General features: G+C 49.7%; 3 protein-coding genes and 3 non-coding genes across 14 annotated transcripts; 1 reads left to right on the plus strand and 5 right to left on the minus strand.

Moving 5' to 3' along the window:
• Window positions 1-487: 487 nt before the first annotated feature.
• Nek8 (NIMA-related kinase 8) lies at window positions 488-12,502 on the minus strand. 7 transcript variants are annotated; one of them, XM_039085494.2, is made up of 15 exons: window positions 11,930-12,502; window positions 7,853-8,058; window positions 7,394-7,626; window positions 7,060-7,191; window positions 6,285-6,493; window positions 5,974-6,053; window positions 5,710-5,891; window positions 5,471-5,621; window positions 4,536-4,612; window positions 4,057-4,174; window positions 2,693-2,843; window positions 2,331-2,494; window positions 2,070-2,228; window positions 1,752-1,910; window positions 488-1,362 (listed from the first exon to the last, which is right to left on the minus strand). In XM_039085494.2, exons 1-15 carry the CDS (start codon window positions 11,974-11,976, stop codon window positions 1,337-1,339), a joined length of 2,094 nt encoding a protein of 697 aa, XP_038941422.1. In that variant the 5' UTR covers window positions 11,977-12,502; the 3' UTR covers window positions 488-1,336. The 7 variants fall into 7 exon arrangements, 6 of the variants coding, with proteins under 6 accessions (XP_038941422.1, XP_063124741.1, NP_001099274.1 ...); NM_001105804.2 differs by having other exon boundaries at window positions 863-1,365; window positions 11,930-12,036; XM_039085496.2 differs by having other exon boundaries at window positions 1,332-1,468.
• A 1,586-nt stretch (window positions 12,503-14,088) lies between these two features.
• Tlcd1 (TLC domain containing 1) lies at window positions 14,089-16,122 on the plus strand. Of its 2 annotated transcripts, none has more exons than NM_001013858.1 (4): window positions 14,089-14,413; window positions 14,731-14,813; window positions 14,900-14,982; window positions 15,292-16,122. In NM_001013858.1, exons 1-4 carry the CDS (start codon window positions 14,220-14,222, stop codon window positions 15,673-15,675), a joined length of 744 nt encoding a protein of 247 aa, NP_001013880.1. In that variant the 5' UTR covers window positions 14,089-14,219; the 3' UTR covers window positions 15,676-16,122. The 2 variants fall into 2 exon arrangements, with proteins under 2 accessions (NP_001013880.1, XP_008766179.1); XM_008767957.3 differs by lacking the exon at window positions 14,089-14,413 and adding an exon at window positions 14,420-14,583 and having other exon boundaries at window positions 15,292-16,118.
• A 157-nt stretch (window positions 16,123-16,279) lies between these two features.
• Rpl23a (ribosomal protein L23A) lies at window positions 16,280-19,059 on the minus strand. Of its 2 annotated transcripts, NM_001108283.1 has the most exons (5): window positions 18,905-18,966; window positions 18,190-18,373; window positions 16,790-16,966; window positions 16,503-16,572; window positions 16,280-16,350 (listed from the first exon to the last, which is right to left on the minus strand). In NM_001108283.1, the coding sequence occupies exons 1-5, from the start codon at window positions 18,927-18,929 to the stop codon at window positions 16,336-16,338; spliced, it is 471 nt and encodes a 156-aa protein (NP_001101753.1). In that variant the 5' UTR covers window positions 18,930-18,966; the 3' UTR covers window positions 16,280-16,335. The 2 variants fall into 2 exon arrangements, with proteins under 2 accessions (NP_001101753.1, XP_063125448.1); XM_063269378.1 differs by having other exon boundaries at window positions 16,286-16,572; window positions 18,905-19,059.
• Snord42a (small nucleolar RNA, C/D box 42A) lies at window positions 16,650-16,714 on the minus strand. The gene has a single exon (XR_005490864.1). It is a non-coding gene; the product is annotated as a small nucleolar RNA SNORD42 (small nucleolar RNA).
• Snord4a (small nucleolar RNA, C/D box 4A) lies at window positions 17,039-17,109 on the minus strand. The gene has a single exon (XR_005490873.1). It is a non-coding gene; the product is annotated as a small nucleolar RNA Z17 (small nucleolar RNA).
• Snord42b (small nucleolar RNA, C/D box 42B) lies at window positions 18,445-18,513 on the minus strand. The gene has a single exon (XR_005490863.1). It is a non-coding gene; the product is annotated as a small nucleolar RNA SNORD42 (small nucleolar RNA).
• Window positions 19,060-20,604: the final 1,545 nt, after the last annotated feature.

Below are 20,604 nucleotides of genomic sequence, written 5' to 3' on the forward strand. Positions count from 1 at the left end.
CCTAGAGCCCGCCCGCGCACCCCGCCCACTCCACAAGCCCTTAGAATGCCGTCGCACTCCGGACTCTGCCCTCGCTTCGAAAGTTAAATCAGGCTTCTCTTTCCCGCTGGAACTGCGAGCGTGGCTGAGATCCTTCCAGAAGCGGGTCCCCTTGCGTTGTGATGGTGCCTATCAGGTCGCACCACAAAGACTTGACTCTTCAGTGGCCACTTTAAGGTCTCCTGCGCCACGAGCCGCTCTGGGACCCATGGCCCTAGCTTCCAGGTGCTAGGCAGCGAAGCCTGGCAACAGGAGCCCAGTAAACCGGGCTGGAGCAAGGAAACTGCGCTGGGCGCTGGGCCAGCGGAACCTCGGCCCCAGCCTCAGGCCTCAGGCTGCGCCCACATTCCTCCTGGCCCCTGCCCTGCAACCACAGTCGGGCCCAACCCAGTCTTGGGGTGTCTAGCGGCCACTTCCACCCACCCCTGAAGAGACCATATGCCAAGCAGGCATTTGATACTTTTATTGGTGCTACTTTCAAACCTTTGAGAAATTGGTCGGGTTTGGTCTGAGGCGAGGGTAACCTTCAGCAGTATCTCCTCAGCAAACAAAAAATAGCTCCAGCACTCCCTTCCTGACAGGTGTGTGTGTTTGGGGTGGGGGTGGGGTGCCCTCAGAGGTTGTGCAAACCCTTGCCTTAGCATAAGACAGAAAAGGGGACTCTCTCCAACCTATCGGTTGCAAGCTATGCAGAGATTAGACGGCCTAATGGCCAGTCTAAACAAGCCCTGGCTTGCCCTACTCCAAAGTATGGCATCAGTCTCCAGTAGGACACTGTCAGGGACTTACTTTCTAAGTGGGCTGGGGTGGTTGGGGAAGGTGCTTTTTTTTTTTTTTTAAGATTTATTATATGTGTGTGTGTGTGTGTGTGTGTGTGTGTGTGTGTGTGTGTGTATTATATACATATACTGTAGCTGTCTTCAGACACACCAGAAGAGGGCACGGGATCTCATTACAGATGGTTGTGAGCCACCATGTGGTTACTGGGATTTGAACTCAGGACCTCAGGAAGAGCAGTCAGTGCTCTTAACTGCTGAGCTATCTCTCCAGCCCAGGGAAGGTGCTTTTTTTAGTCAAGTCTTTGAAGGCCATCCTTCTGTTGATTCCTACCAGACTGGATCCTGGAGATAGTAAGATAAAGAGTTCGGGGACAGGGACTTGGGGGAACAGAGTAGATGTCACTGGCCTTTCTACCCCATTGATGACACAATCCAGGGCGACGCTGAAAACAGTCATTCCTCAAGCACCTGCATTTTTCGGAACACTCAGAGGTGGTCTCTTGGATAATCTTGTTGCCTCAGGGGGGAACTGGTTCATCTGTGACTGCTGGAGAGTATCAAAGAGAAGCTACTGCAGCCTTTCTGGAGGCAATGCCTACAGCAAGCATCAACCACCTTTGATTTCAGTGAGCCCTGGAGCCAGAACCCTCCTGCCAGGCCAGAAAGGGGAGTTTTAGTATCAACTGGGTCCAGGAAGTGTTAAAGAAGTCACATGAGGTGAGGTGGAGAGCCATGAAGCAGCCCTCGCTCAGGCAGGAAGCATAGCGCTTTATACACGTCCAATCCCCAGTTCCCACAGGTTCTGTTTTCATTTTCGGGGTGGGGGTGCTTTGGATGGGTAATCTGAGCTGTAACTATGGAAGATAGGGTAGGGAGTAGAGGGGAGTTGGGTTCACCCTAATGGTGTGGGTGGAATAGGAAAAGAAAACTCACATCGAACAGCCAAAAGAGTGTTCCCATGGCAGCAGGACACTGATGTCACCGTGTAAGGATGAGTCTCATCCAGCTGCACTGGTCTAGGGAGTCCGGCATCCTCATCCCTCCTTCCCAGGCGACCCCGGGCTCCTTTGCCCCAAGAATACACTTCCCCCTCTGCCAAGAATTCGAAAGAATTGGGCAGAAAGGTTAGGGCATAACCTAAGCAAACAGCTGAACCGCTGGACAGCAATGACAACTCCAAAAGCAACGTACCAAGTATAACCCACCATTGTCCTGCCTTGGTCCACCCTCACTCATCCTGCCCACCCTCACCTGCCCCAATGGCCACAGTGAAGGCATCCCCACAGGCCACCATCACCATCTTGATGCCCTCTAGGCCTTGGACCCGACAGGGTGCCCTGCTGACCCGGCGGGAACTGGTGCCCAATTGCCCATGCTGATTGCTGCCAAAAGTATAGCAGGCCCCGGAAGCTGTAACGATGGAAAGACAAGAAAGGCAAGGGCAGTTGGACAGATGTCTGGAGGAGGCCAGGCAAATCCCCTGTAGGCCTCCCATGCCTGGGTCCTACTCACCAGTCACAGCAGCTGAATGAGCAGTGCCAAGGTCCACGCACAGCAGGGTCTCCCGGTCCAGAGGTGCAGAACCCAGCGGCGTGAAGCTCAGGGCCTCCTCCACTTGCTGGTGGGGAACAGGCTCCTCCTCCAGGGACAGGCAGTCCAAGCCTAGCTTGTTGAACCTGAGGATGGAGGCAGAGGGCAGAAGTTTGTATCAGCTGCCTGCCTTTCTCCCACTACAGGGATTGCTAGGATCTACAACACCAGGAGACAAACCCTAAGGCTCTAAACCTTGGAAGGAGGAAGGCAATATGAACTGAAAGACTTTGCATCCAAGGAGGGCAGGGAGGCAGGCCTAGCACTTTGATGCTTCCATTCACCTGTTACTTCCACAGGCCAGGACCCTGCCTGGTGAGGTGAGGATCATGGAACAGTCAATACCACAGACAACTCTCTGAGCTTCCTGTCCTGGGACCATAGGCACCTGCTGAGGGCAGTTATGGGACTCCCTGGTGCCTAGTCCCAGCCTACCTACGAGAACAAGACACAAATGGGATTAGTTTGAGTTTCAGAGATGGTAATGCCAGAATGAAAAGAGGATGGGTGAAGGCTGTTATCTGCCTGAAATGCTTTTCCTAGGCCTCACTGCTAGTCAAAATCATTTAAAACCCTGCTCATAATTCCAACAGCAGCTGAGTGTGATGAAGCTCACCTCTCATCCACAGCACTCAGGATGCTGACCCAGAAGGCCATGGATACAGAGTGACTTCCAGGCCAGCTGAAGCTATACAGCAAGGGTCTGTCTCAAAAAAATTAATAATAATCAATTAATTTAAAATCCTAACACTCAGGCTCGAAAGATGGCTCAGCGGTTAAGAGCACTGACTGCTTTCTCAGAGGTCCTGAGTTCAATTCCCAGCAACCACATGGTGGCTCACAACCATCTGTAATAAGATCCAATGCCCTCTTCTGGTGTATCTGAAGAGAGAAACAGTGTACTAATATAAATAAAATAAATACTTTTTTAAAAAAATCCTGGGGTTGGGGATTTAGCTCAGTGGTAGAGCGCTTGCCTAGGAAGCGCAAGGCCCTGGGTTCGGTCCCCAGCTCCGAAAAAAAGAACCAAAAAAAAAAAAAAAAAAAATCCTAACACTGGGGCTGGAGAAATGGCTCAGTGTTTAAGAGCACTGACTGCTCTTACCAGAGGTCCTGAGTTCAATTAAATAAATTAAAATTCCTAACACTTTCAAAAGCAAGACACGAAGTTGCAGGTGAGACCTCCAATCCAGATGCCGTCTGCCTCCCCAGGCTGACAGCTGCCCCCCTTAATTCCACAGTGTTAATCTTTGCTACAGCCCTGGTGTCCTCTAGATTCCCCCCGTCACACACGCGCTTTACACTCGAGGACAGGAAACCAACTATGACATCACCAGTTTCAGTACCTAGCTGGGTGGACTAGGGGGAGAGGTGACTGAGAGACATTGTACTTACAGTGTGTAAAGTCTGATTCCTGGCACTGAAAAGATAAGGACACCCTATGTGGCAGCACCTCACTCATCTTATCTGAGCACTAATAAAGTATGAGATAATGGTTCGTCCAATGAACGAATAGAATTCGAGGGAAAAAAAAAAAAGGAAGGGAAAAATGGGCCCAGGAGAGGAAGATAGGTCTGAGAAGGGACAGAGCAGGACAGAGAAAGCAGTGAGAGGGACCTTAAAGGCTGGCACTGAGCAGCGGGCTTACCGCCATCTCCTCGGCCCCAGGCAAATAACTCTCCATCTGCGGACAGGGCCAGCACATGAGAGGCTCCACAGGCCACCTGCACCATCTCATACCCCAGCAGGGCCTCTACAATGGTGGGCTAGAGTGAGAGAGAGAGAAAAGTGAAGGGCCATCGAGGTTTCTGGGACTTGCCCCCTACCATAGTCTGAGCCCCGCCCCCTGCAACCGGAAGTTGGAGGATGCAAATTCTCATTCTCAGAAGGTAACCGGCTCTTTAGCTCTAACCACACGCACGCACAGTGCGCAGATACAGCAACAGGTGGGAAGCCACTCGGGAAGCTTGCTGTACTTCCCCTAATGTGACCCAGAGCTGGTGTAGCCTGGGAGCTACTAGGACACATGGCTCCTGGGAACTCCTCTCCCCGCAATCTGCTCTCAGAAGAGGGCTCCCTGCCTTTCTCTCACTTCCCCTCTAGAGGGTACATGAGAGGAACACCCACCTGGCTGATGTCAGTCAGGCTGCCGTGACCTAAACACCCGTTGCTGCCGCTGCCAAAAGTCATGATGATGCCTCTGTCTGAGGAGGAGGGCAGTGAGAGACAGGAGAGGAAGAGGGTATTTCGGGTAGTGTGCTTCACTTACAGGTTGGAGGAGGGAGATCAAACTGGGAGCAGATGTCTGGATTGGTGGCACCAGCATGTTACTGAAAAGCTACTCAGTTTGAGTGAGAATTGCAAGTCTGACTGGTCAAACTTAGTGAAACACTGCCTCAAAATGAGTCAAAGTAAAGCCTTGTGGGTGTGGTGGTGCATGTCTTTAGTCCCAGCACCCAGGAGGCAGAAGCGGGCGGATCTCTAAAGTTCCACGCCAACCAAAACTACTACTTGGCAAGACCTTGCCTTTTAAAAAAAGAAAAGCTTGAGATTGTTGTAACTCAGTAGTAGAAAGCTTGCCCATCATGTACATGAAGTCCTACGTTCAATCTCCAGAACTGGGGTTGGGGGGCAGGGAATGCCATATTGAAATATTGAAAAGGGACTGAAGGGGGTTGGGGATTTAGCTCAGTGGTAGAGCGCTTGCCTAGCAAGCGCAAGGCCCTGGGTTCGGTCCCCAGCTCCGAAAAAAAAAAAAAAAGAAAGAAAAGGGACTGAAGGGCAGGATGGGGCGACAGACATAAGTGGTCCCTTATAGTGTGTAACTTAGAACTAGTGAGCACTTTATTTCCCCCATCTATCAAACGGGGATACTATAACACGTTTATGGCCAGGCCTACTATGCCAGGAAAGGGTGCTGAAGTCAGCAAATTGCAGCCACTACTAGATAGAAAGAGTAAACTTTTAGGAGAGAGAAGTATTAACTGACCAATTTGAGATGAAAGACGTTGCACTGTCTGGCTTCCTTCTGTCTGTACAGAACACCCCCCTAACAAGCTTACCCGTCAAGCAAGCAGTGAACAGGTCCCCGCAGGCCACATGCTTGATGGTCACGCCTGACTGGCCCTCCAGGAAACGAGAGACAAACTGGGGCTGAGGCAGCTCCACTGCCCCCGGAAGGAGTGTGCCGCCTCCAGTTCCCAGGGGTGGGGCCTGCAGAGGAGTGGGTAGCTTGTGAAGACCCAACTCCACTTCTGGGCACCCACCCTCCCCAGTCCAAGGCCACCGCCAACCAGCTCACCTCCCACAGAATGAGGCGTCCTGAGCGTGTAACGCCAGCCTTCTGTGTGCGCCCTGCGGCCACCTGGACCACCTCCGTGTTGGGCATCGGCAACCTCAGGGGAATGCTAAGGCCACCACCCCAAGCGTAGACGGAAGACAGAGGCGGCGGGATGGCCGGTCTCACAGGTCCCCGGGGGACACCTGTGAGGACAGAGTTTGAAGCCAATTAAACTAATGGAAGATAGGGAGCCCAGAGAGCTCCAGCCACTGGTCCCGAACTCACCCCTGCATCGGGCACTGGTGGCCCTGCTCCCTGTGCTGCCCGGGGCCATAGGTGTTCCTGGGGTCAGGCACTTCTCTGCCCTGCAGAATACAATGGGGCCTCAGAACAAGGCCTGTCTCTGACAGTCCTACGTGTACACATAATAAATCCAGGGGTTGGGGATTTAGCTCAGTGGTAGAGAGCTTGCCTAGGAAGCGCAAGGCCCTGGGTTCGGTCCCCAGCACAGGAAAAAAAAAAAAAAAAAGGCTATCCCTAAACCTCCTATGTTCCCACGGTGTGCCCGCCCCGAAGACCCATCTCCCTGCACAGGCCTCCGCATGCGGACGCTGCCCACATCGGTGTGGATGTTGAGTAGGGCCCGGATGCAGAGGGGCTGAGCCATGATGTGGCTGAGGGGTGGCCGCTGTGCAGGTTCCAGGCTGAGCAGACTCAGGACAAGCTGGCGTAGCTCAGGACTATAACGGTCAGAGATGGGTGCAAAGGTGCCGCTCATGATCTTCAGCACCAGGGCGGGCAAGTTCTGAAAATACATGTGGGGATGGCCAAGGTACTGGGTTGGGCTCTTATGCAGTTCCCCCAATGACAGAATAAAGACAGGTCTACCCTCAGCTCACTGCAGTCTCATTAGAAAAGGCAAAACGGGCAGGGAGGGGGCTGGTGCTGAAGAGATGGCTCAGCAGTTAAGAGCCTGGCTGTTTTTCCGAGGTCCTGAGTTCAATTCCCAGCAACCACTTGGTGGCTCACAACCATCTAATAAAGTGATCTGATGCCCTCTTCTGGCCTGCAGGGGTACATGCAGATAGAGTACTAATACACATAAAATTAAAAAACAAAACAAAACAAAACAAAAACCAGAATGGTAGGAGAGCCTAACACTGCTTTCAGAACTTCCTAGTCTGACACAGAGGCTTGAGCTACATCCTTGGAAACTCCAGGTCCTTTAAGAGAGGCCCCGGCCTAGGGTAACTCACCAGCAGGTATAGAGACTGACGTGACTCAGCCAGCCACAAGAGAAGGAACACAGAAGTGGTCAGAGCTCTGGCAAAGGAGCTAAAGTTCCAATCCCTCAGTGCTGTTCATACTCACCGCTGCCTCAAAGGCCCTCTTGAGACTGGCAAGCTCATATAAGACACAGCCCAGAGCCCAGATGTCACTCTTCTGGTTGTAGGGCTTGCCCTCACATAGCTCAGGGGAGATGTAGCATGGAGTACCCACCACCTGTAGGAGGGAAGCCTGTATTACAGCCCTGGGAAGAGAGGAGTGAAGGCTCTGGCCAGAGACTCATTTGGGGATAGCATCTCAAAGCAGGCCTTGGGGTTTCCTCTTCAGGACCATAGAGGCAAGGACTGAGAGAAGAAGGAGAGGCAGGAATGCAAGCCTCGTCTATCAGGACTCCAGGGTCCCCCGCACATCTAAGCACCGTGTAGGCCTTGCTCTTGCTGCTAAGGATCTTAGAGATGCCAAAGTCCCCGATCTTGACGACCATGCGGTGCTTGTCAAGAAGGATGTTCTGGGTCTTGAGGTCCCGATGCAGGATGAGGTGTGTGTGCACATGATGCAGCGCAAGCAGGATCTGCACAAAGAAGTGAAGGATCGTCTCCTCCTCCAGCAGGGAGTTGCAGCGCTTCTGGATGAACTCAGCCAGGGTGCCACCTGCGGCCCAGAGAACTAATCAAGACCAGGCCTTCACCACACCGAGAGCATCCAGACCAGGACACTAGAACCAGAGGGGGCAAGGAGCCTGTCATGGCCACACAATTGGGACCAGAACTCTATACTCCTGGCCTCCAACCAAGTCTATTCCAGAGGGAAGCCACCTAATGGTGTCCAGCTGTCATGGAGGGGGAAGGCCTCTCTAGGCCGAGGCAAAGCTTCCTACCTGGTGCATATTCCATGGCGATCATGAGGGCCTTGTCCTCCAGGAAGTTCTCGTAGTACTCAATGACGTTGGGGTGGTTGAGCAGTTTGAGCACCTGGCACTCATTCTGTGCCGCCTGCCTCTCCTCTTTGGTCATCTGTTCCACTGGGATCTGCTTGATGATCACCAGCTTCTGGTCAGCCTTTCGAAGGCACAGGTGCACAATCCTAGGGACGCAGAGCACCAAGCAGGTGCCAGCTAAGCTTCCGGCCCAGAGACACACATCCTTTGACTTTTTTTTTTTAAAGATTTTATTTATTTTATGTACGTGAATACACTATAGCTGTCTCCAGACACACCAGAAGAGGGCATCAGATCCCATTACAGATGGTTGTGAGCCACCGTGTGGTTGCTGGGAATTGAACTCAGGACCTCTGGAAGAGCAGTCAGTGCTCTTAACTGCTGAGCCATGTCTCCAGGCCCTCACATATTCTTTAGATGATTAAGCTGCGCATGGTGGAAGGTAAAAAGAGGTTCTGGAGTTCAAGGCCCTGTCTCAAGAATAAGATGGTCTGGAGAGACAGCTCTGCATCCACTTCAGTAGGCTCAAAACCACCTGAACTCCAGCTTCAAAGGATCTGATGGCCTCCACAGGTGGCACTCGCTCACACACAAAATTAAAATAATAAATATAAATCTTGGACTGTGGAGATGGCTCAGTAGTTAAGAGCACTGGCTGCTCTTCCAGAGGACCTGGGTTTGGTTCCCACACCCACACGGCAGTTCCGGTTTCAGAGGATCCAACATTCTCTTCTGACTTCCACAGACACATAAAACAAAAACAAATGTTTTTAAAAAGGAAAAACTGTCTTAACCTCCTTGTGACCTGTGTAAAATGAAAATCTTATTTTTTAAATATCTTCTTCACATATAAATCTGTACATTTTATTTGTAAATTGTTCTGTTTTGGGTTTTGAGTTTAAAAAACATTTATTTTGGGCTGGAGAGATGAGATGGCTCAGTGGTCAAGAGCACTGACTGCTCTCTCAGGGGTCTTGAGTTCAAATCCCAGCAACCACATGGTGGCTTACAACAGCTACAGTGTATTTATATGTAATAAATAAATATTTTTAAAAATTTATTTTATGGGGTTGGGGATTTAGCTCAGTGGTAGAGCGCTTGCCTAGCAAGTGCAAGGCCCTGGGTTCGGTCCCCAGCTCCGAAAAAAAAGAAAAAGAAAAAAAATTATTTTATATGTAAAAATGTTTGGCCTGCATACATGTTTGTGACCACAGAGGCCAGAGGAGGGTGTTGGATCCCCTGGAACTGGAGTATCATATGGTTATGAACCGCAGTGTGGATCGTTGGAATAGAACTCAGTCATGTGCAAGAACAAGTGCTCTAACCACTGAACCGTCTTTCCAGCTCCTGGTTTCAGAATTTTGAAATAGAGTGTCACTACATAGCAAGGGATGACCTTGAAAACTCATTATGTTCCCAGATTGACCTTAAATTCCCTAACCCCAGCTTTCTGAGAGCTGAGATTCTAGGTTTCTGAAATTCTTTTTTGAGTAGAGAGTTCTGTGCAAAGACCTCAAACTTCAGTGCTATTAATAATTTAGTTGCCTTTGGCAATGACAAGAATGTCTTATTTAAAAAAAATGTCCCCTGGAGGCTGGAGACATGGACTCAGTGGTTAGAGCACTGGCTGCTCTTCTAAAGGACCCAGGTTCAATTCCCAGCACCAACATGGCAGCTAACAACTGTCTGTAACTCGAATTCCAGGGCTTCTGACACCCTCACACAAACATTCACGCAAGCAAAACACCAATGGGCATAAAAATAAAGCTTTAAAAAAAAATGTCCCTAGGGGTTGGGGATTTAGCTCAGTGGTAGAGCGCTTGCCTAGGAAGCACAAGGCCCTGGGTTCGGTCCCCAGCTCCAAAAAAAAAAAAGAACCAAAAAAAAAAAAAATGTCCCTAGCCATCCGTTTTACTGCCATCTCCCAGATCTAACCTCTACACAGCAGCCACAATGACACTTAGCTCTGTTTCCTTTTCCAAGCTGCCACTCAAATCCAGGGTCCTCTACTGCTGTGCCCCAACCAGAGAATGTCCTTGTAACACGGGTCAGGTTAGATCACTTGCTTGCTTTGTTTGTTTTCAGGGATAATCTCTGAGAGCCCAGGCTGACCTTGAACTTGCTGCCAAGCACATATATTGACCTGAAGACCTTGAACTTCCTATCCTCCACCACTCATGCTGAGATTCCAGGTATGGGTCACCACACCCCACTCAGTTTTAAAATTCTTCCCTGGTTAGTGGTGCAGCTCTGTGATGCCATGAATTCAATCCCTAGCACAAATAAGAACAAAACTCTCTTGCCTTCATCCTTTAAATCAACTCAACCTCTTACTTCAGTTTACAAGATCATAATCTGGTCCTGCCCTCCAGGACAACCACATCCCTTCCCTTGCTCAGTCCATTCCAGCTACACTAGTCTTTTTCTCGGTTTCCTGAATGCTCTAACACTTTTCCCATGTGAGGGTCTTTGCGAATACTACGTCATCTGCTAGGAGGACTCTGCCTGGTGCCCATTTCTTCATATCTTTTGTTTTTGTTCTGTTGTTGTTGCTAGTGTTGTTTTGTCAAGATAGTTTCTCTGTGTAGCCCTGGCTGTCCTGGAACTCACTCTGTAGATCAGGCTGGCCTCAAACTCAGACTTTCACCTGCCTCTGCCTCTGCCTCCTAAAGTGCTGGAATTAAAGGTATGTGCCACCATGCCCAGGTCATTTTTTCAAGTCTTGGCTTTCACCTCACCTGGATTCCTTAAGTTGCTGCTGTTGATAACTGCTCAAACTTCATTAATTGTTTTAACAACATTTTGTTTGAATCAGCTTCCAATGGGCTATGCTACCTTCCTTGGTGGATTCCTTACATTCCCTTTTGGTTTAGAAATTAAACCCCGGGGGCTGGAGAGATGGCTCAGTGGAGATGGAGCACTGACTGCTCTTCCAGAGGTCCTGAGTTTAAATCCCAGCAACCACAAGGTGGCTCACAGCCATCTGTAATGAAATCTGATGATCTCTTCTGGTATGTCTGAAGACAGTGATAGTGTACCCATATCCGTGAAATAAATTTTAAAAAAAATCTTAATCGGTCCCCAGCTCCGGAAAAAAAAAAAAAAAAAAAAGTAAAAAAAAATCTTAAAAAAAAAAAAAAAAAAGAGGGCTGGAGAGATGGCTCAGTGGTTAAGAGCACTGACTGCTCTTCCAGAGGTCCTGAGTTCAAATCCCAGCAACCACATGGTGGCTCACAACCATCTGTAATGAGAACTGATGCCCTCTTCTGGTGTGTCTGAAGACAGCTACAGTGTACTCATATATAATAAATAAATAAATCTAAAAAAAAAAAAAAGAAATAAAACCCAAGTATGCTAGCTAGGAGCTCTAGCACGGATATTCATCCTCAGTCCCTCTTTTTTCTAAGTTGCCCAGGCTGGCCTTGGGCTAGCTATGTAGTTCAGGCCTGCCCAGTGGATAACCTAAAGATTGCTTGTCTTTTCTTTTGGAGACAATCTCTGTGTAGCCTAGATTGGCCTCGAATTCACAGCAATGCTCCTACATCTACTCCCAAGTACTGAAATGACAGGCGTGTACCACCCTACCTGCTGCACAGTCTCTTATTAACTGTTTTTAACTGCTCAAACTTCATTAACTATTTTAACAAATACCTTGTTTGTTTGAATCAACGTCCTATGGGCTATGTTCGTAAAGGGGAAGTACCTCTCCTGTTTTGATCACAACTGTAAACTCCGGGCAGTCTGACCTGTACAGTTTAGGATCATTATCTCAGTTGAAGCAAAGAATAACCAATCTACAGGGAACTATCTCCCAAGGGCACAGGTTGGGCTGGTGGGCGTGGTTTGGCTGTGGGCGGGGGTCCTCCCGCCTAGACCTAAGGACCGGATGCCTGGGCGGGGCATCCCATAGTGGTGCTCTCGCTTCGGGGCGGAGCCAGCCGGGCCACGATTTCTTGGTCAGAATTGGGGCTTATTTTCTTTTTCCCTTAGCATTTCCTCCCCAGCGCCCTGGCTCACCCGAAGGCACCTCTTCCCACCACTCGGATCCGCTCGTACTTCTCCATCTCATTTCTCAGTTACGCTTCTGGACTCCTCGAGTGGCGCGTGCGCGGACCCTCCCATCCGGGAGCTCCTCCTACTAGCAGTAAAACTATTGCAGGGCGGAGCGGGTGGATCGGGGGCGTCTGTTGAGCTCTGTGCCTCTCTCTGAGTAAATAAACTCAACCTGGAGGTTAAGTCGTGTTTCTCAAACGAGAAATCAGAGAATAGTCATTTTGGGTTTCTTGACGAGTCCCAAAGGGCTCAGCACCATACCAGTCACCTTGCACACGCGTGACTTGGGCAGAGGTAGACTGGAGCGATGAGGCGCCAACTTAAGTTGCCCGGCAAAAACAAGATTGTCCCTCCAAAGTTCTAGTGAGAGTATAAAGCGAAGATCGATCCGGTCCCCGCTGTCCAGGAGTGGCACTACTTCAGAAAGATAAAGGAATTCCTTGATGGACACGTAAAGGATAAACCACCAAAACAGAACCCAGAGCCCGCTCTGTGTGGGGCGGGGAGCGGGGCTGTTTGGTGTTTGCCGAGGGAGGGACGGGGAAAACCCCAGTTGGACAAACTGATTCACCTGAAGAGTACGTGACGCGGTCTCCTGGTTATAACAACTCCTGAGCACCGTGCTCTCTGCTTCTCAGAACACCGCACAAAACGCTGCTGTAAGGGGACTCAGTCCTCTACTAAAAACCTCTAGCGTCATGGTGGGGTAAAATCAGAGAGGGTTCTACGCCTCTGTCCAGAAATAATGGGCTGGTTAGTATCACTGCTATGGTTTCGACCAGGATGAATTAAATCCTGACTTCCTCATGATGCCTGCTCTAAGGGAGAACACTTCAGTATTCAAGAGGTGGTCCTTAGCTAAGTGTTAACGTTCCTATTTTTGAATGGGCGAGGTAAGCGAGGAGAGAAGGGGTGTTTATTTTTTGTCTCCGCCCCGCCCCAAACTAGCCTACGTGGAATGACCGGAGGGAACCTGTGGTCACTGGCTCAGGCTGGAGTCAGCTGGTTTCCCAGTTAGCAAAGGAGTGCAGGGGGTAAAATGCTCACAAGACATTACATCGTGCTATCTCTTAGTAACCGAATGGGCCTTGAGTGACCCTGGAGACCCATGGGAGTTAATGTGTAACCCTGGAACCATCAGGGAAGACAGCAAACACCAGGCTTAGGTTCCTGGGTTTCTGGCTCCCCCACCCCGCCTTGATACACCGTTCTCCTAGTCCCCACTTTTTCCCCCGTGTCGTCCACTTCCACCTCCCAAAAGCACACACCCCTTCACTCCTGCACCGCCTCTGGGCTGCTCCTTTTCCTCCGGGTCTGCTGATTGCGCTCCTGAGTGGAGGCGAGCTAGGACGCCTCATCACAGTGAGGACAGACTGACACCTACTGGCCAGAAGCCGCAACTACTCTAGGACGCTGCCCTGGAGAGAGGGTCACCCCAGCTGTCTGGGCAAATCCGCAGCCTTCCCCGCCCCAGCCTCCAAGGAGCCAGAAGAGGGTTGGGACTGTCTCAGGGAGGACTGTGACAACCGCTATGCTCCAGGAGCCCAAGAATGATGGGTAGGAGTGGGGTGATGGTAGGTGACTCAACAGTTCCTAAGCACCACTCGTGCTGGGCGCCGGAGAGGCAGGTAAACACGTCGATCCAGTCCAAGAGAAGAATTGAGTCTGGGCGGAGCCCTAGTCTGAGGCCGCGTTCCTGAGCCCCCAGGATCAGGGTTTAGCAGCCCCGGCTGTGTGATGGTTCCGCCCATCTCTGCCCTGAAAAGAGTTGGGAGAGGAGCTTTCTCGAAGTACCCGCCCAGGATGTGAAAGCCGGTGGAGGCGGCGAAGGTCGGGAAGAGGCTAGTGGGGCCGTACGCATGAGGGCAGCCGAGGATGCCTTCGGATGTCGGGAGGCGCCAGAGAGGGGTGCCTCGGAAGCGATGGCGGGGACAGCCCCTTCGCGCTCTAAGTCGGCGGGTTCCGGGCGGGGCCCTGGGGGACACGGGGCTCGCGCCCTCCTCGCGGCAGAGGCGCCCGAGGGGCGGGGGCAGGCGGCGGGGCGGGGCGGGGGCGCGGGCTGCAGGGGCGGGCAGAGGCCTCTCCGGGAGCGCGGGGAGGAGCGAAGGAGCCTTGAGGGCTCCGTGAAACTGTGGGGCTGGCGGCCCGCGGCAGAAACGATCGTGGCGCGCTGGCCAGAGACTGGACGGTGTTCCCAGAACTGCCGAGGGAGACGGCTTAAAAGGCGAACAGACAGACGGCAGGGAGGGTCAGCATGCCCCTACTGTTGCACCCCGCCTGGCCGCTGCTCCTGGGCGCCACGCTGACCTTCCGGGCACTCCGGCGCGTGCTCTGTCGCCTGCCCCTGCCGGCACACGTGCAAACCGACCCCCTGCGCACCTGGCGTTGGCACAACCTACTCGTCTCCTTCACACACTCCATTGTATCTGGGATCTGGGCTCTGCTGTGGTGAGTGAACAACCCGGGGTAACGAGATGGCCGTAGGGTCTTTCGCGGGGTGCTCGGACTGGATTCCCTGTTGCTATTCCCACCACTCTCGGGTGAACAGACACCAAGGATCTCACCTGATTCCCTGTTTGGAAAACTACCCAACCAAGAACGGCTGTGGGAAACCCAAGGTACCTGGGCTTTGGCCAAGTCCCTCCTTACTCTCCAACCAGCCAATAGTAGGCGCCCACAGCACCCTGGGACTGGCAAGACTGTTGGGGGAGGTGAGGGTCCTCGGGGAGGCTGCAACCGCGAGAACATCCCTTTTTCTATTCCAGCATATGGCAAACCCCTGAAATGCTGGTGGAGATTGAAACAGCCTGGTCAGTTTGTGGCTATTTGCTTGTTTGCTTCTCTGCAGGTAGGTTGTGCCCAAGAAGGATAAGATTAGGATGGAAATTAGTTTAAAGTGTTAAGTCTTTTCCACTTTCCCTACCCCTCCACTAGGATACTTTATACATGACACAGTGGACATCGTGGTTAGCAGGCAAACTCGAGCTTCTTGGGAATACCTTGTTCATCATGTCATGGTAAGGGAGAACCCGGTGAAATGATACAGGCAAAATCTTCATAACTCTTTGAGCCAAAGAGGGAGGGAGGCCATCTTAACCCAGCAATGTCTAACTTATAAGTTGCCTAAGTCTCAGCAGAGTGCCTGGGCTTACCTACTATCTAGGTAGACTGACCCTAGTGGAGTCTGATCCTAGTAAATATAAAGAAATCTTAGCACTAAATGTTGATGCTCCTCTGCTTCTGTCCTGTCTGGTATGCCCAAGGCTGGCACAGCACCTGTTTTCAAGCGCCCTTGTTCTGTTACTTGTCTCCCCCTTCCCTCCCAGGCTATGGGCGCCTTCTTCTCTGGTATCTTTTGGAAAAGATTTGTTGGAGGTGGAGTCTTAACACTACTGGTGGAGGTCAGCAACATCTTCCTCACCTTAAGGATGATGATGAAGATAAACAATGCCCAGGATATCCTCCTCTACAAGGTCAACAAGTATGTCAACTTGGTCATGTACTTTCTCTTCAGACTGGCACCTCAGGCCTACCTCACCAAGTTCTTCCTACAGTATGCTGGCCAGAGGACCCTGGGGACATTCTTGTTGTCTATTCTGCTTATGCTGGACGTGATGATACTCATCTACTTTTCTCGCCTCCTCCGTTCTGATTTCTGCCCTGAACGTGCTCCCAGCCGCCAACAAAAAGACAAATTCTTGACTGAGTGAGAAAGGAGATCCCAGGATGTGTGACAGGGACAGCAAGCACAGCCAACAGCTTTGTAACATAAACTAGGACTCTGCCCCAAGCCTGGGTGTATTCTGGGGCCAGCCTTTCCACCTTAAGCTTACACCCACACTATTGAAAACACTAATGAAAGCTCTCTGAAGTCCTCTGTTCTTGGGCAAGGGTTGAAGCAGACCAACCGGTTGGGCATGGTAAATGGGTGAGGACAAGATGCTGTCCAAAAGCCAGTGAACCCATACCACCCCGCGATGGACGCTGACAGCTCTAAAATAACCCCTCAGCTCTTCCAAACTCTGGTATTGGTTTCACAACAGTCTCTGCCAGGGAAGGAACTCTTGTAAAGCTTGTCTTCTGAGCCTGTGATGGAGCCATGTTCCAGGGCAACTAACACCTGTCTAATAAATGGCCCCTGGTACTGAGTTAATCTAGCATGCGGGATGCATCATGGTGTGTCCCATTGGGTTAAGCATATGAAGTCTTCATTGCTCAGAGCTGGGAAAGCCCTGGGTTTGATCCCAGCACCCACCCTATTACCACAGTATGGCCTTGTCCCCACCCCAATCAGAAAGCAACAAATGACAAGCAGCATTATTTATGGTGGAAAAAAAGTATATATTTAGAATTAACCATCTGGACTCACTTTAGATGATCCCAATCTGAAAAACAAAAAAGGGAGCTAAATTACTGGAGCTGAACTCCTTAAGGTAAAGCGAGCTGGGATGACAGAACAGGAGGGTGGGGCTTGTTAGAGATAGTAAGGCAGATTTTGATGTAGATGTAGTATCTAGACAGAAGTGACTGTGCTTACCTTGTTGGCAACATCTAGAGCATCATAATCAGGAGCCAAGCGAACATATGCCTTCTTCTCTCCGTCAGGCCTGTGTGGAGAAGGAAGCCTCAGCATTGGGTGCTCACAACCCCATCCCTTCCCTCATTCCCCCACCCCAATCCTCTGGAGCATCAGTGGTTCCTTTGTTGGTGTCATTCTTTTCCAAACATTGAGTTTTCCATCATCTGCAGAGGGGCTAGGAGTCACCATGAAGCCATGGTGTGTTTAAGTAACCCCACACAAGCTTGCTGCCTGGCCCCACTCACCGTATCAGAGTATTGACTTTGGCCACATCTATATCATAGAGTTTTTTCACGGCCTGTTTGATCTGGTGCTTGTTGGCCTTAACATCCACAATGAACACAAGCGTGTTGTTGTCCTCTATTTTCTTCATAGCTGACTCGGTGGTCAGTGGGAATTTGATGATAGCATAGTGGTCAAGCCTAGGGGAGATGAGAGGAAATGGAGTTAGCTGCCCTAACACACACACTTTACTTTAGAGCAAGACTAGAATAGGTGCATCAGACAATAGACTGCAATCATCTGCATCAGACTTTGGTCGCTAAATAATGTCATCATATGCACCTGAACACCAAGGGGCTAAACTTCACATTTACAGACAAATCCTGTATAAGCTCTTGACTAAAGAATCAAGTTTAACTTATGCATTTATCCATCGGAGTTCCACATTTCCTATTTACTGAGACCAGATCAAATAAAAAGAGAAAACTATGCTCACTTGCTAGAGGTTGGCTACACTTGGCAACTATTCCTCGAGACAGGGTCTCAGGATGGAACACAAGCTGGCCTTAAATCCAAGAGCCACTTTCTTACACCTACCCTTCTGGACTGAGACAAGGTCCCATGACCTTGGAGTTCGGATCGGATCCTCTAGCCTTGATATCCCAGCATTACAGGATAACCACCAAATACGACTGATGTAAGGCTTGAGGCTGTGCTGAAAAGGCGTCCGTCCAAAGCCACAAAAAGATCCAACAGCAACTCTAAAATTGGCTTTGAGCAGTTGGGAGACAACTTTTCCTTGACATCCTGAAAAGCCAAGCTTTACTTATGCAACTGCTTTCCATTTTGAAGCTAACTGATGACTCAAGATTCTAGGTACAAATAGGAAATGAAGTGTCTGGCAAGTACTTTTCCCATATGCACAACACTTTTTCAGCAGGCACATTCTACCAAACTTCTGAGTGGTGTTAGAATTTGGTCAATTAAAGTGTTTCAGGGCTGGAGAGATGGCTCTGTGGTTAAGAGCACTGACTACCAGAGGTCCTGAGTTCAATTCCAAAAACCACATGGTGGCTTACAACCCTCTGTAATGGGATCAGATGCCCTCTTCTGGTATGTCTGAAGAGAACTACAGTACTCACATACATAAAATAAATAAATCTTTTTTCCCCAAGATTCCACACCATTCCCAGGACATGACTCCCCAATGTGACAACTTAATCATCCCACACCAATCAATCAACACTCCCAATGTGTTCCAACAAGTGCCATTACACTTGGAACCAAGATCTCTTCATAGTCAACTTTCAAATATTTTTACATGTAGTTAACTTTAAAAAGACTTCACACCTACACCAGAGTAACTCCTTGAACAACTGTTTTATAAGGGAAGCCATTGGGTGGGTACAGGGTCCTTACTGACTTGTTTCTCCTGGGTGCACTCTTTCGAGGATATTTTGGCTGCCTCCGGAGCCGCAGGGTCTTGGGCCGCCGGAAAGTGGGTGACGTTCGGATCTTCTTCTTTTTGTGACTGTGGACACCTTTCAGCACTGCCTTCTTAGCTTTCAAGGCCTTCGCTTTGGCTTCGGCTTTGGGAGGGGCAGGAGCTGGGAAAGGACATTAAAAATTACAGCGTGTGGCATTCATAAAGTGATCCCTTCCGGCGGCATTGTCAAACGTGCATCAGTGGTTCCTTTGAAGACATCACAGGTCTCAGGAGACTTCAAATTTTTTCCATCATATGCACGATACCACAGGCAAAGATAATTAACCCGTTGTAACATCGCGTTGGTGCGTATAACCCCATTTAACGCGGAAAAGGGCAAATAAGGACTACTCTTAATCCCTTATAGTTTTGGGACACGGTGCGCCACTCCGTGGATGTTAAGTAGCTCCCGAAAGTCAAAAGCTTGGCTATCGGTGGCGGGCGATGCCAGCCGCGTTGACTTGCAATACCCTTCACGGGACCAGCCCATGCGGCTTGGGCCACGCGATCCTCACACACTGCAGTGGGGCCTAAATCGTGACAGTAACTACAGAACAAACACCCCATGACTTAGCCGAGCAGTAATCTTCCCCGTGAGTCCGCTCTGCGGGTATCCCAGGCCGAGCTGACACATTCCCATACCGCAACATACCTTCCTTCTTCGCTTTCGGCGCCATCTTGGCGAAAAGGGTTACCCAGCCTCATTCCCATGAGCTTATAGAATGAAGTTTTTTTGAAAGTCTCGCGATAGCTTATACATACCGCTGATTGGATGATCAGCAGTATGGGGCTTCCTGGGAATTGCAGTTCCATTTAATTTCCTAGGGTCGTAGATGAAGCATGCGCCACCTTTCCCTTCGAAAGGCCCTAATGCTTCTTGGGAGTTGTAGTTTTTTGTTTTTGTTTTTGTTTTTTTGTTTTGGTTTAATTTGGTTTACTGACACAGGATTTTTCTGGAGAATTGTAGGTTTTGTTTTCTGTTTTTGTTTTGTTTTGTTTTGTTTTGAATTGCTGTTCTTTTTGAGACAGGGTTTCTCTTTGTAACAGTTCTGGCTGTCCTGGAACTTACTTTGTAGAGTAGGCTGATCCTCACCAAGGACCCACCTACCTCTGTCTGCCTCCTGAGTGCTTGGATTAAAGGCCTGTGCCAACACCACATGGCCTGAATGGTAGTTTTTAAAAGATAACAATATCCCTAGGTCTAAAACAGTGGGTTTAGCACTGATGGTTGCTTATGGTCCTTACCACTTCACTTCTTGAGCAATTTCCAGCCTTAGGGAAGAGGTTTGTGGTGTCAGAAGCCAATAAAACTACCAACTGGAAAGAATACAATTTCAGGGGTTGGACAGATGCTCAGCACTTAAGATCATGTACTTCTCTTTCAGAGGACCTGTGTTGGATTCCCAGCAGCCATACCTCTATGGACACCTCTAGTTATGTGCACATACCTGCACACAAACATAAGGGATTTTTAAGTCAAATGTGAACTGTACACACCTTTATTCCCAGCATTTCAAGCCCAGGCTGGTCTACATAGCAAGTTCCAGGATAGCCAGAGCTACATAGAGAAACCCTGTTTTAAAAAGCAAAACAATGGGCTGGGAGATGGCTCAGTGGTTAAGAGCACTGACTGCTCTTCCAGAGGTCCTGAGTTCAAATCCCAGCAACCACATGGTGGCTGATAGCCATCTGTAATGGGGTCCGATGCCCTCTTCTGGTGTGTCTGAAGATAGCTACAGTGTTCTCATATACAAAATAAATAAATAAATTTTAAAAAGCAAAACAAGGGCTGGAGAGATGGCTCAGTGGTTAAGAGCACTGACTGTTCTTCCAGAGGACCTGAGTTCAAATCCCAGCAACCACATGGTGACGCACAGCCATCTGTAACAGGATCCAATACCCTCTTCTGGTGTGTCTGATGACAGCTACAGTGCTCTCATATACATAAAATAAATAAAATTTAAAAATCAAAAACAATTTAAATACAATTTGTAGCCTGGTGTGGTGACACACATCTTTTTTTTTTTTTTTCTTTTCTTTTTTTCGGAGCTGGGGACCGAACCCAGGGCCTTGCGCTTCCTAGGCACTGAGCTAAATCCCCAACCCCCAATGTGACACACATCTTTAATCTAACTTAACATCTCTGTGAATTCAAGGTCAGACTGATCTACATGGCAAATTAAAGTTAGGTATATGTAGTGAGGTTCTGTCCCCTTTGTAGGCCACACCTCTAATCCCAGGAAACAGGAAGATTGACACAAAGTCAAGGCTAGCCTGTGCTATGCAGTAATTTCCAGACCAGTCAGCATTACATGGTGAGGCTGCCACAAACAGATGCAGCTTCCCTCGTAG

Source organism: Rattus norvegicus, chromosome 10 (genome assembly GCF_036323735.1).
Source record: "Rattus norvegicus strain BN/NHsdMcwi chromosome 10, GRCr8, whole genome shotgun sequence".
In the NCBI taxonomy this organism is placed as follows: Eukaryota; Metazoa; Chordata; class Mammalia; order Rodentia; family Muridae; genus Rattus; species Rattus norvegicus.